Consider the following 14,331-nt stretch of genomic DNA (forward strand, 5'->3'; position numbering starts at 1 on the left):
GTGAATAGGGAGAAAAAACAACAAACTACAACCTGTAAATGTCTGGATCTGAGTCAGAGTCAAGAAAACTCAACGGTCCACTGGCGTGAGATGAGGCGTTTTCCCATAATCCTTCAGTGACATTCCTTCTTTGAGACATTTTGATAATCCTGGAGGAGGAAAGAAATGGGCAGATGTTAAACTTGGCTACATCGTTTTTCACACAAAAGCGGATGAAATATCGGAGTTAAATAACAACCAGGGTGAACCGTTATTAAGTGCTGTAAGAAAGTGTTTGGCGTCAGGTTTCACAATAGCTGGCACAAACAGCCGAACTGTCCGTGATTCATTTTTGAAATTGCACACTAAACATGTGCAAGTTTTTTTTTAATGGTAAGTTGGCTCATATGGTCTGTGTGTGGACTCTGTTTGGGAATTGTTGAATCAGACATTAGGCGTCTCACTTTACTGTAATAGTGTATTTCAGCACCGTGGAGTACAACTACTGTACTCTGAGAAAAAAACACCTCATTAATGACTTATTTGATCAGAAGAGAAATAACTAGATACATGCAGATGTTTTTACTGGTTTCTTGAATCTTAAAAAGGTTCACACTATATTATATGGCTTTTAATGTCAGCACCATCTTTCATTGAGGATAGAAGGATATATCTTATATTTGCCTTGAAAGAAAGCTGAATTTGTGCTTTTTAATAATAAAAAATAATAAAAAGATAGTGATGACTCCCAACTCTGTCGATGAAGATGGCTTGTTCGAGTGGGACCATCCTTCACCACTCTGGCCTTGTGTCTATGAGAGTTGTCACAAAATTTGACACATCTGTTTTCTGTCTCCCAGCTCCTCCTTCCTGGAAACTTTTCCCCTTGATGAGGAGTTAAGTGTGTTGTCTTGCTTCCAAGTGTTGCTTCACTCTCTCTGCTGATGCAGCGAGAGTAGTGAATCCTTGAAGACGGATCAAAGTCGCCATGACACCGGGTGAATATGTGCAATTGGGGTTACGATGTCAAAACACAAAACATAAGGATTAGGAGCTCCAAACAGGAAATTTGAAGGACTAAATCATTAATTTGACTTTTGTAGAAATAAAATACAAACTAGTAGACCTTAAGTGCCAAAGTGCAGCTTGTTAGCATTAGCAGTGCTTATGCACTAAATGTCACATCATGTTCAGTTGATCTAGTTCATCAGTTGTGTTTTGTTGCAATGGAAAAGTTTTTTTGCTTTTTGCTGGACGAACTCCCAGGACAAACTTCCAGGTGAAACAGTGAAGTGTGTGTTCACATACCCCATTTCATTGCACTTTGTATGGCATCTCCTTGTGTTTAGACTTGCCTCCCTTTCAGCAACGCTTCCAGTCCCCTGTGCCCTCGCGCCCCATGCCTTCCCCAGCCTGCGTCACATCCCCCTGCTGCTCACATTAAAGCTGTGTAATACCTGCTGTGATCAGAGAAACGAGTCACTTCTAATTTGCCTTCTTGTTGCCAGCGCTACTAATTCATTTTACGGCTGTCGAATTAGAGGCGAAAACAGGAAGTGGAGTCAACTCTGATGTCTCAGCGCCAGGTGATGACAGAAAATCATCATGTCATGACAGGTGATTTGTTGACCGTTTGAAAGCCTTGTAATGTATTCGGTTGTCATGTCATGTGGCGCTGCTGCTGCTGCTGCTGCTGCTGTTGCGGCGTAGGTCCGGAGAAATGTTGGAGAGCTTTTTTAGTAGTTCTTTCCTCACATCCTCGTTTAATGACTCAACTGGTTTTGTCTGCCTCAATTTCTGCTCATTGACATTCAAAACAGACATCAGTAAAAATGGGAGTGGGGGAAATGATTGCTTAGGTAATGTCTGCTGCTTTGCATGGAAAACACTGTGTTCCAGTTGCCATCCTCAGGAGACATGCAAAATGAAAAGTCCTTAATTATCTATTTGAATCCTGTTACTTTCACTGTCTGACCCTTTATTCCACTATTCTTAGACCATTTTGCTATTATTGACCTGTTTCGCATCATACGAACGTGTCTAGACATGGATTAAGAGTGTTACCACGGTGATGGCCAACACAGGAAGCTGAAAAAAACAAGATAAGTGCTTCCTGTGATGATCTGGTTTTATAGTTAGACTGTCCTGTGCCTGGGGTTAGACAGATGGCTGAGGAAAAAATACGCTGAGTCGCGTAAAACCACCTGATCCGCTGGTTTCTTGTGCAATGAGAAATAACCAGCGCTAATTGAGTCAAATCAGATCAACAGGTAGAGACAGTTACTTTATTTAATGGTTAAAAACAGAAAATGCTTCCTTAATAGGACTTAGTTAAAACCGATGGTTCATTAATGAACCCTATAAAAAATGTTACGAGTACAAAGTGGAATGCTATTAAAGGCCGTCTGCAGTTTTGACTTGCTTTCATTCACGTTTGGGGGGGGACACCTGAAGGCCTTAGGGGTTTTCAGTTTCACTGGTCTGCAAGAGTAAAGCCAGGAATTTTCAGGATATCAATAAGGAAGATTGACCTTTGACTCGCAGGTGATCAGATGATCAAATCAAAATAGAAGATAAAATCTGCTCAGACTTGACTAACATTTCAGGATCAGGTTCAAATACCAACTCTACAAGAAAGAGGGGACATAATACACTCATAGGGATGAACAACATACATAAAGATCATATGTAAAATGTGTAATCTTAACTTTGAAACATACCCTTATAGATGTATGCTCTCCAACATACTGTGAAAAAAAAAATCATACACAAAAGAATAATGAACAGGAATTAGGGTTAAAACTCTTTCAGGCAGGTTAAGTATGGGCCAGAGATCCAGAGCAGCAAAGAGGAGACTGGAGAGATTAGCTTTACCCAAACCTCAACCCATTTGTGGACTGATAAATAACCACTAATGATATGGAGGGGAGCACAACTTGAGCCTGACCACTGAGAATTTAAAAGTGGGGTCTAAGACCACATAAATTAAAGTGGGTTTCACGTTAAATTCAGTGGAACTTAAACATTAACATTAAGTGTTCAAATACTTGATTGTTATTTGCTTCCATAATTACACTGTGGAAGTGAGCAACAACCATGTGTGGAGCTTTCAATCACAGCGGAGAGTCAAGCAAATTCAAATACAAAACTGTATGTGAGGACAGATTTCTTTCAACTCTATGCACTACTATAATCTTAATAGGTGTGTCATCTGCATAGAGATATTTTGACAAATAATTTATGGACAGTTGCCATTCATATATTGTGAATAGTGAACAGCAGAGGGCCCAACACGCATCCCTGTGGCACACCAAACCAACAGTAATTTCGATTGGGCTTCCCTGAACTTCAGAAACTGATAAATAAAGAACAGTCCATGGAAAGGATGTAAATTATCTTCAGAAAAATAAGTAATAGTGTCAAAGACTTTCAGAAAGATACATGGAGACGGTGTTTCTTATTGTCACTACCAGTAATAAAATCAATCTGAACTAATGTAACAACATGGGTAGTGCTTTGACTGGTTACGAAAGCACACTGATGTAGATTTAACATAGGCTAGGTGCTGACTGTGATTTCTATGAAGTCTAACAACCTGCAGAACAAGTTGGGCACCAGAGGTCAGTGCAATCTCCAAATTTATGCTGAGGGATGATATAGATTAATTTACTGCAAAAAAGGTGAGGGAAAATGATTGTTGTAGATGGAGAGGGGTCCAAATTGTGCTCATCTTGAACAAAGAACAGATTGCAGGCATGCAGGTTGACTACATGCTCACAGGGTAATTGCTATTTGCAGGAGTCCCTGTGCAAACATTCTCAAACAAATGGCAGCTGCAGGGAAATCTGTTGAAAACTAAACAGATATTGACTTAATGGTAAACAACCATCAGGCTGAGAGCTGGCGGCTTCATTTTATGCGAAAATTTTTTACTGCCGTTCAGCATTTGGCCCGTTCCAAGGTGGAACTTGTGAGAAAGTCTGACCGGTCCAACTAGATTTGGCAGGTCTGAACGTTGTGTATCCAACTCTGAAATACAAACATGTTGAAGGTGAATGTCATTATATTTCATTACCAGCAATAACTCCAAATTGCAAATAATCTGACATGTGGGTATTTCGACTGAGTGTATAAGTCTTTGTCGCTAATTGACATTTGAAGCCTGTCTCTTCTCTCTGGTGGGTATTTTGGCTCTCTTCAATATTAAAATCAAATACAACCTGGACCAGAAACAGCAAAGAAAAAGACTGAAGAGGGATGAAGAATTCATACTTGGTTGCTGGCAACTCACTCTAAAATGTTGAAATATGATTCCTCCTGATTCTGATGTAATACGTGTAAATCTCCTGCCAGGAGTTGTAGTGTTAATTTGGCATAAACATATTGAAACTTGTGACCATGCAGGTACAGTAAAGCGACTCTAATTTGGTGCAAGTTGTGGCATCTATGTGTGATAATGGATCACTCATACATAGGCCCCCTTGTGGAGCCCCTGGATATCAAAGTGCATGCGTGTGCAGCAGGAAACAGCGTGCATCAGAAGTCTTCATTTAAAAGTCTAAGTTGATTTGTGTAATGGAAAACTGTACGATTTCACAATGCACAGCTTCTCATGCTGCACATGTGCACGACCTGCAGTGATATCCATGAATCGTATACGCTCTTGAATGTGTGTGTGTGTGTGTTGTCAGTGCAGGTCCAGACCCGGAGCAGATAGAGGTCCCTCTGGCTCCCATGGTTTCTCTCTCTATCCCCTCCTCCCTCTCGTTCTCCCCTCCCCCTTTGCCTTCCTCCCTTCTCAGTCTCACCCCTGTCTCTCAGCTAACTCAAGCGCCACCTCCCTCTCACACGTGCAATAGCACTCTGCTCGGTTCCCTGAAGAAGGAGCCATTTTAACCCTTCACAAGGACTTTTTTATTATATGTCCTTGTGAGATTAAGTTTGAATCTCAGAGGAGTGTGAGGTCACAGTGGTCAATCCTAACTTCAGAGTTTGGGTTTTAGGTTGGAGTTAAGATTAGGCTTGCTTTGGTTTGCGGTTTAAAGTCGAGTTAAGCTGAGATAGGTGGGTTTTAAAAGGATCGGGGTGGGCTTCAGGGATGAATGCAGTCAATGGGAGGTTTTCATGGTACAGTACAGCAACACAAACAGATGTGTGTGTGTCTATGACACAAGTTGACAAGCATGCCTGTATACAGAAAATCTACGTCTGCATGCAGATTTCTTACAGCTGCGTTCAATTGCTCTATGTGACAAGGACCGGCCACAAATTACATGCTGTCAGCTACAGATCTACTTCATGTAGACGTTTTCTATAAAATTCTTACTGCAACCCGTGAAAGTTAAAATTGCAGTATTCAAGGGAGCAAGCTGTCATTTATTAACCAAATGGACAAATTTCCTGATAGTCCCCTGCTCGTGATGCATCTTGGGAACAAAGCCTCCAGGGTTCATCATCATGCATTTGAAGCCGACTATAGTACCACAGCCCTGTCTGTTCGTCTGGCTGGCTCGCATGCAGGGTGTGGTTTAATATCCTGTTCCCTCTGTTCTTTCTCATCTTCCTATTCTCTTGTTGCGTGGTCAGATTCCTGTAAGAGCTTATTGAATGTGGTCAGCACTGGAACAAAAGAATGAGACGAAGAGGGCTCAGTTTCAGCTATACTATTTAAATCTAAGGGAGTTGAAATAAATATATAAAATGTAAATTATGGAAAGCACAATGTCCCACTGAGGAGTTGTGCCATCTGCTTTCAAAGAGGAGACTGTTGGTTGCTTGATAATGATTGATGCTTTTAGCTGGAGCTTTATATCTATTCACACACTGAAACTGCAAATATTTCTTATTCAAGGCAGAAAATGAAACACCCACTGAATTATTCCTGCAGACATACATAAGAAATGTAACTTAAAAAAAGAAAAAAAAGACAACAGGCTTTCCTGAGCAACCCTCACTACTACTAATCCTACAAACCTCCTGGTGGGAGAAGCTTAAATATCAGACTGCATCCAACACAGGATACAGAGGTACACAAATAAATTCAACCATCTGCCAAACGACTTAAATGAGCACATGGGTTCAGACTCTGTCGAGGGAGCAGTTCACATGATGATTACGTCTGCGACTCCTACGCACATACTCCAGACTACTGTGGAAATGAGTGTGCACACACAGGTACTGTATACACATCTACTGTAGGTATGCACGTCTGCATGCACGGACACACAGTCCGAGCTTAAGAAGACAGAGTGAAAGAAAGAAAGAAAGAAAGAAAGACAGGGTGCAAGGGGAGGGTGTAAAAAAAAGAAGGGGGAAAGAAAGAAAGAAGGGAGAAAAAGCGAGACAAAAAGAAAGGAGGAGTGATTCCAGGGGATCCAGGTAGACATGTGGTGTTGTGATACGGGGTCGGGGTCCTGCTGGACCGTAGGGAGGTGCTGGTGAGCTCCCTTGCCCAGCCGGAGCTCTTCCCTTCTGGACATGCACTGAGCCAGCCTGCGGAGCCTGGATCCATCCTTCAAGCCCTCCCTCCTCCTCCTCCCCTTCACTCTCTCTTCTTCACTCCCCCCTCCCTTCCTCCCTCCTCCTCCTCCTCCTGGCCCTCCCTCTTGTCCCCCTCCTCCTGCTCCTCTTTCCCAGGCCCTGTGGGTGCAGTGCCACGTCGCTGAGTGAACTTATTAGACTGAGGGAAACAGTGAAAAGAGAGAAAAGTGCTAAGCACCTCCACGTGTGCTAATGCTCCGATTCCTCTGTTGCTTTTCTTCCCGCTTCTCTCTTGTAGGAAAACTCCACTTCTTCACACGTCGATATACATTTTCCAGGCTTGTGGTCAAAGTCAGACGCCCTCACGTTATTGAAAGAGACGTCCATATGTACATCTCTGCTCATGTGACTGTGAAAGTCTCTTATGACTCACGCCTGTGTGTGTAGATGTGTGTTTGCATTGCTGCTGTGAGTCTTAAATACACCAGTTTTTCCCCACAAGACAAACTTCCTGAAGCGTATGCATCTTAATTGCGACAATTTTGTATTTGCCGACTGGAAATGAGCCAGATTCCTAGTTCCTAATATTTCAAAATCTCGTTTTGCACTCTCTCCTCACAACGGCCACCTTCATGGAAACTATTTACCTATACGTTGTTGCCATCTAGTGGATATTTTGTTAACGGCATGTGTAGATTTTATTTTTATTTTGTCATATTCAAAGCTGTTTCTTAGACTTCTGTATAAAAAAAGGCCAAATAGATTTTATACATTTGCAAACAGCTACAGGACAGGGTGTAATAACATTTTATATAGCTTTATTTTAGGTGCATGTATAGGATTATGTAACCATTTGTATGATATTGTTTGTTCCATGCTGCCGTTCATCATTTCCATCAGTCGACATGGCACAGATCCTGACAAGTTAATGACGTTGTGTGAACCCCCCCGAGGAGTCGGCGCTGCACAAACACGGCGGAAAAACAACAACTTTGAGTGGTTTGTTTATGGAAGCAGCAGAACATTTGAACCATTTATCAGTTTTTGGGGCTTTAAACTGGAGCACATCACAGCTGTCACTGATGTTTTCCCCCAAAGTTTCCCACACTTCTGCTGGGGATGATGGTACAAACCCAAAGGAGCTCAAAATAACAAATTTGAGTTTGACTTCAGTCTTTTGTGCAGAACGCAGCTCTTTGCTGGAGGTGGTTCTGTGGCAATAATTTCATGCAGAAACATTTTACATCTGCTGCTGCTTGTTTAAATTATTTGGCAGATGAAATGTTTTGGAGAGCATGTCTTCCTTTGTCTGGAGATGTCGAGATATTTTGGTTTCAGCTAGGCCTTTGACAATCTTGAAAATTTTCATTCTTTGCATCCAAATGTTCGCACACATGTTGTCATCTTCAGGAAAAAAAAAAGAAATCGGATGGGAAGTATTTCAGCAGCATATATGGAGTACAGGCCAGGTGAATCCAATCAGTGAACTCACATGGGGCAATCAACATGAACATACAAGTAAAGTCCATAGAGAGGTCATTCATTGCCCAAGAAAAACAGTTTTATTTATTTATACTTATTTCATATACGAAAAAAACACACAAGAGACAACATCACAATATACAAAAAGTATTTATTTATTTTTAATTTAACACAGAATATGATCTTAGACAGATTTGATGATGTAACTCCCACTTGATTAATACTAATCTGCAGGTCATCTCTACATTTGCTGACGGGACAATGTTTTCAGTCAGTCTTATCTTCTTGCCACTTTGCTTGAAAATGTGCATATCATTTTTTATAAGTATATTCTGTTTTGATGCATGATCTTCACAAGCTTGTATTTTATTTTTCCTCTGTAATTTGTGTTAAGTGAATCTCTGTGTTAAACATTTACGGTTATTTAAAGAAGTTTGTGGATGCACTGTCTCTCTTTCTTTTGAAACCTCAGCTATTCCTGCCCTCCGCCCTATTTATATCACTGAGAAGTGTTGTTCTGCTTTTTCTCCTGACAATATGTGCTGGGAAGTTTTGATTCATGGAAAACAAGAGCAAAAATATTAAATAATCTGAAGAATGTTTCTGCAACAGCCATCTTTCCACCTCCCGTTTCTCAAAATCATTTTATTTTCAGGAGAAAGCTGACTCAAGTCTCTTTCTGGTTTTCAAAATTCAGGAGCATAACAACTAGGACTGAACTGTTTTTATTCAATGAATGTAATTTACAATATCTACAACATCAAATAAAAACAGCAAGTCACATATAAAGTAAATTGAGTGATGGCAAAAAGAACAACAACCCAATCCTATACACTGTGTGCACAATCATTAGGCAAGTGAGTAACTCCAAGCTACATAAACTTGAATGCTGATTGGATCTAAGCATTATCAGGTGATGTGTACTTGTGTAATGAGGGAGGGCATGGCCTATACCAAGGTGTGCATAATTGTCAGGCAGCTTCTTTTACACCACTTTGAACAGCATTTGGGAGGCTGTGGTTGCTGCTGCACGAAACGCTAATTGTCAAAAGACCAAGAAACTAAGGCCTTGTTCACACTGCCACTCCAAATCAGATTTTTAGCAAATTCATATTGTATCTAGTTTGGTTTCTTTGACAGTCTGAACAGCCAAAATGCAATTCTGAGTGGATTTGTACAGATCTGTTTCAATGTGAATGGCTCCTATATCGAAGGCTCATGACAGATATGGAAAAGAGGGGTGGCTATAGTGGTCACTGAATCTTTTTTTAATTAATAAATTAATAATAACAATAAAATAATAAATGAAAATAAACAAAATAAAAAAAGTTTAAAAAAAAATTCAGGCTAGGTTTTGACTTGATCCTCGAATATAACTTGTCTATTGTGCATGCAGTGTAGTCAGTGGAGAGGATTTAAAGCCTAAGTTTCTTTTTCTGGCAAATGACTACTCACAAGACAATATAAATTGAGGTTGTCTGAAAATATGTCCTGAGATGCTATTTTAACCAATTTACAAACTTGCATTTGTTTAACTGTGGTACAAAAAACATCCATCAGATCCACCTTTTGGCTATAGGCTACAACTTATCTAACATAGGTCACTAGTCTATAAAATGGCCGGCATACAGAGACAAATGAACGAAGTGGAGGTATACGTTTTCCCCCCTTTTTAATATGTGTGCATAAATAGTCATAGCAGCTCAGTTCATTTTGTTTTCTGAAGGTTCAGTGGCTCAGTAGAAGTGCACCACCTGAGATCCCCGTAAGCATCTAAACGCCTGAACATCCAGTTTCCCCATATCGATTAAATTGTTTTCCATTTGCACTCGTACAAGACTGCTGAGAGTCGGACCTTTGTCGCCCCAGCAGAAAGCATCGCGAGGCACCGACTGGATCTTGTTGTGGGTGAGCGCTACTGAGTGCAAACCCTGCGGCAGCTGTCTGGGCACTTGGCGCAAGGTGTTGTGGCACAAGTCTAACTGGTGCAGGACGGGCAATGTCCTGAACGCACCTATTGCAACTTTGGAGATCTTATTCCTAGCCAAGCCCAGATGTTCCAGGTTTTTTAATGCGCTGAAAGCAGCTTTCTTTATGGAAGATATGAGGTTTCCTTCAAGATTGAGTGTTTTTAAAGAGCGGGGAAGGTGTTGCGGCACTTGCTTCAGCCTGTTCCCTTCCAAATTGAGGCTTTCAAGGCGAGTCGCGTTGACGAGCGACCCCCTGAGAAGACCTTTGTTCGTCAGTCTGTTTGCACTCAGGTCCAGCACCAACAGGTCTGAAACCCCTTCGAAGACTCCTCCGCGAAACTGCTCAATGAGATTCCCTTTGAGATACAGCTCTTTGATGGTCAAGGGAAGACCCTGAGGAACCGATGTCAGCTGGTTGTGATCCAGGTTGAGGGTGCGCAGGTTGCATAAAGGAGAGAGCACTGCGTTGGGAAGAGATACCGATCCATTCCCCAGGGTGTTGTTGCTGAGGCTCAGCACCAGGAGGCCAGGGCAGCGGGCCCAGGCTGCCTCCGACATCACACCCAACCGGTTGTTGTCCAGACGTAGTTCCTCAAGAGAAACTGGAAGGTCAGTTGGCACGCTTTGTAGCATGTTCCTGTCCAGGTAGAGGCGTTTCAGGGCCGGGACCCCCTCAAAGGCCCCTTCTATGGCGCCATCTGTGAGCCGATTGTTGCTCAACACGAGGAACTCCATAGAGACGTACTCATTGAGCAGGTCCAGCTGGATGCTGTTGATGTGGTTATTCATGAGGAGGACGTAGCGGGCGTTATAGGGAATGCCGTAAGGAACTGTATCCACACCTTTGTCTGAGCACTGAACCACTCTGTAAAACAGAAATGAAACTCAGGATGAACTTCAAACTTTTGGGAGACCAAGAAAACACCAGAGCTGCAATTTTCAACTTAGCTCTTGGAGATGTTCATATTTCTTCAAAAGACTTGCCCTAACCCGAACCCAAACCCTTCCCTGTGTTCAGTCTTTCGTCCTACGCTAAGCAGAGGCTCCTGACTCACCTGCTGACTCATCTGATACTTGGTATAAAAAAAAAAATTTAAAAAAAAAGCAGATTTCCCAAAATCTCAAACTCCCACTTGATGATTCATATTCGAAAAAATGTGAATTGTCTTGCTGTTAAAATGGCAAAAACACCCTGAAGTGTTTCCAAAACACTTAAGGCCACATTTCAAAATTGTTAGTTTTTATCTTGTCCTAAACCCCAAAATATTCAAAGTATGTGAAACAAGGGGGAAAAACTGGGAGATAATCTTGATGGGAAATCTGAATGTGGTTTAGTAATCTTACTCTTTATCATCTTACCTTCCGTAGCAGGCGCACTCAGGTGGGCAGTAGTTATCCTTGAAGTATGGAAAGTACGTTGGTGTGGCGACCTCCTCCTTCTTCTTCTCTCTCGGCCTTTGGGTTTTATTGTCCTTTTTTCTCTTCTTTTCCTTGGACTTTCTAATTGTCTTATTTTTACGACCTCTGTTGATTTTCGTTGGCGCTGTCGAAGGTGTCTTGGCAGTCGCCGGCCGCGGTTTGGCCGAAGGTTTGGTCAGTTGTGGTTTGGGAAGAGATGCTTCACTTTGTTTCACTGTAGATTTAAACATTTTGGGTTTGACTGTGGGCCGTGCCACGTTTGGCTTATGTGTAAGCTTGACTAGTTTAGCCGTGGGTATATTTTCACTAGATTGTGGTGTAGGATTTGGTTGTGTGATGTTTAAATCTTTGGGGTTTGGTGTTGATGTATTCGATTCACTCTCTGCTCGGTTTATCCCCTGGGCTTCGTGTGTGGTTTGCAGCTCTTTCTGTGCAGGTTTCAACCATGTTGTTTTGCCCAGTGCATCCTCTACATCTGGGCTAGCTTTCACTACCAGTTGATTCAGCTCGCCGTGATGTCCAGGGGTCTGCAACACCTCGATGAGGACATCCTCAAGGAACGAGACGGACCTCACCTCGCCAGGAACCGCTGTTGAGACTGAGGATGTGGGAGCAGTGACAGCGGGAGGAAAGAATTGAGGAGTAACTTTGGCGTAAACAGTGGAAGGGAATGTGGAGGGTGAAGCAGGAAATGGTGGAGGGACATTATGATGATGACGAGGAGGAGGAGGAGGAGGACTTGGAGGATTTTGAGAGTGAGTGAGAATTTGCCGAGAATTTTCCTCCTCTCCTTTCTCTGCTACTTCCTGTTTTACACTTGATATCTTTTCATCCTCGTGAGGGTCTCCTCTCGTCTCCTCGTCAAGATGAATCCCAGCGACCAGCCTGCTCTCTCTCTCCTCTTCTGCCATTTCTCGTCTTCGCTTTTCCATGTGATCGCTTTTTATAAATGTCACATCAGTCTCATCAAACTTTGCATCCTTTTGTGACCCTGGACTATGACTTTTGACAGTTCTAGTTATTTTCCAGTTTTTTATTTTCACCTTTCCGTTTTCATCCTGATCTCTCTTTGAATTTGGAACCAAATTTAGTCCGTCCTCTGATTTCTCCTCTCTATCTAAATCCTCCACTTTGTCAACGACCGAATAACCCCCTTTTTGCATTTCTTCCCCTAAAATAAAACTTTTAGAAAATGTCCCAACAGTCCTTTCCTCATTTCCTGTTAAGATTTCTTCACCTTTGATCCCATCTTTCCCTCTTTCCTCCTCAGTCTCCTCCTTCTTGACAGGCTTCCTCACAGGATTTGTCTCTGGACTCATTCCTTCACTCCTCTGCTTCTCCTCCCTCCTCTCAGTGGATTTGGCTGATTTGTTTTCCCCGTCTTCTCTCTCCTCTGCTGATAAAACACCTCCCAACACAGACTGGTGGTCTCTGTCTCTGTCCACCACAGCTACCTCCACGACACTCAACTCTGGAGAACAACACAGATCAACAAAGACCTCAATTAGAAGCTACATTAGTCAGATACAGTAGCGACACTTATCATTTCCCCTTTTGAAAAGGCGTGTGATATAATTAGCATGGACGTGTTTATGACCTGTTGATTGCAGGATCATCATTAACGTCATTATATCAGGATGAGTGAAGTCAAGATTCTCACTATGGTAGATTTTGCTACAAGCTTGAAATGTTTTGTAGATCTAATGTGATACTTACTTGGCTGCAATACGTGTGAACACCCAGGAAGTGTGAAGAACATGAGCAAGAGTATGAGCACTTTCATTTTATCTGTTGAAGGACATGTGAAAAACAAATCAGCACATGATGAAAAACATTCTCCTGAACTCCTACTTTAAAAAAAAAAAAAAAAATAATAACATTAATTAAAAGAATTCTCTGCTATCTTTTGATGATTTTCACACCAGCATCTTCAGACCCAGCATGGGCCTGACATTGTTGTATCACCTCGAAACTCTGCTACTGGCTATTTCAAATTAGATTAGAAAAATCAAACAAAAGATCGATCACATGTTTAGGAAGTTAGTAATTACTCTATTTTGTTTGGCATCTCAGAAGCTGCCTGTTAAATCTGCTAATATGTCCTTTTTATTCATATATTCTAGTATTTCCTGTGCATCTCTACTCATAAAAAAACAAAACAAATTTGTTCTGACGTCTGTTGCTGGAGATTTGATTCACAGTTTATCTTCTTTGGGCTCTAAAATGACTCTCAGTCTGATAAACAAGGTGTTTTTTGTAAAATAAAATAAAATGACATAACAAATTTGAAGGAAAACAGGTGTGCATCAATACAATAAAACAATACGTAAGGTTTTAGACATTATTACACAGCCTGAAAGACATAAGTTTCACAGATGTTGCACTGAAGCCTTAATTAGGTTGATTTATGAGCGCTGCTTACCTGCCTCCTCGTGCGTCAAATCTGACTTCTTGCATTTGTCAGTGTTATCCGCTTGACCCTACACCTGCCTCTGTGTGTGGACTGAGAGAGCCCAGAAGAAACAAGGGCAACCTTTGAACCGCACACAGTACAGTACACCAACCGCCAGCAGCAGCAGTAATAGATGTCTTTTAATGATGCCCCCACCCACCCCCTCACCCCCTCTGTATGGTGTGTTTTCACACACACACTCAGGACGAGCCATAGTTAATGACTCCTCACATGCCTCTACCTGGAAGAGGATTCTCACACTTACCCTCAATGTCAGAGGAATCTGAAGGATCAATAGCGGGAAAGAAGGGCAACTTTAGGAAGAGGGGTCAGAGGTGACGGTTGGTTTTTTACAGTGGTTACTGTTTGCCCCACTCAAGGGAGGCATTAGCATCCCAGTGGTTATACAGAGGGGGGGGACTGCTTGGCCTTTGACCTCTATGCTAATACGCTGCTGTACCTCAGGAAGTCTCAGGGCTCATAATGCTAATGTGTAACTTAATAGAGGGCAGTTTCATGTAGTGAAAGCCTTAAACATGGATACTTGAA

The 14,331-nt window shown here is 41.9% G+C and overlaps 1 protein-coding gene across 1 annotated transcript; it reads right to left on the minus strand.

The window, feature by feature from the left end:
* Positions 1 to 9,670: 9,670 nt before the first annotated feature.
* Positions 9,671 to 13,113, minus strand: LOC146962557 (uncharacterized). Its single transcript, XM_085769044.1, has 3 exons — positions 13,047 to 13,113; positions 11,271 to 12,801; positions 9,671 to 10,776 (listed from the first exon to the last, which is right to left on the minus strand). The coding sequence occupies exons 1-3, from the start codon at positions 13,111 to 13,113 to the stop codon at positions 9,678 to 9,680; spliced, it is 2,697 nt and encodes an 898-aa protein (XP_085625170.1). The 3' UTR covers positions 9,671 to 9,677.
* Positions 13,114 to 14,331: the final 1,218 nt, after the last annotated feature.

The sequence above is a fragment of the Trachurus japonicus genome, chromosome 23, assembly GCF_045865225.1.
Source record: "Trachurus japonicus isolate A0001 chromosome 23, Traja_1.0".
In the NCBI taxonomy this organism is placed as follows: domain Eukaryota; kingdom Metazoa; phylum Chordata; class Actinopteri; order Carangiformes; family Carangidae; genus Trachurus; species Trachurus japonicus.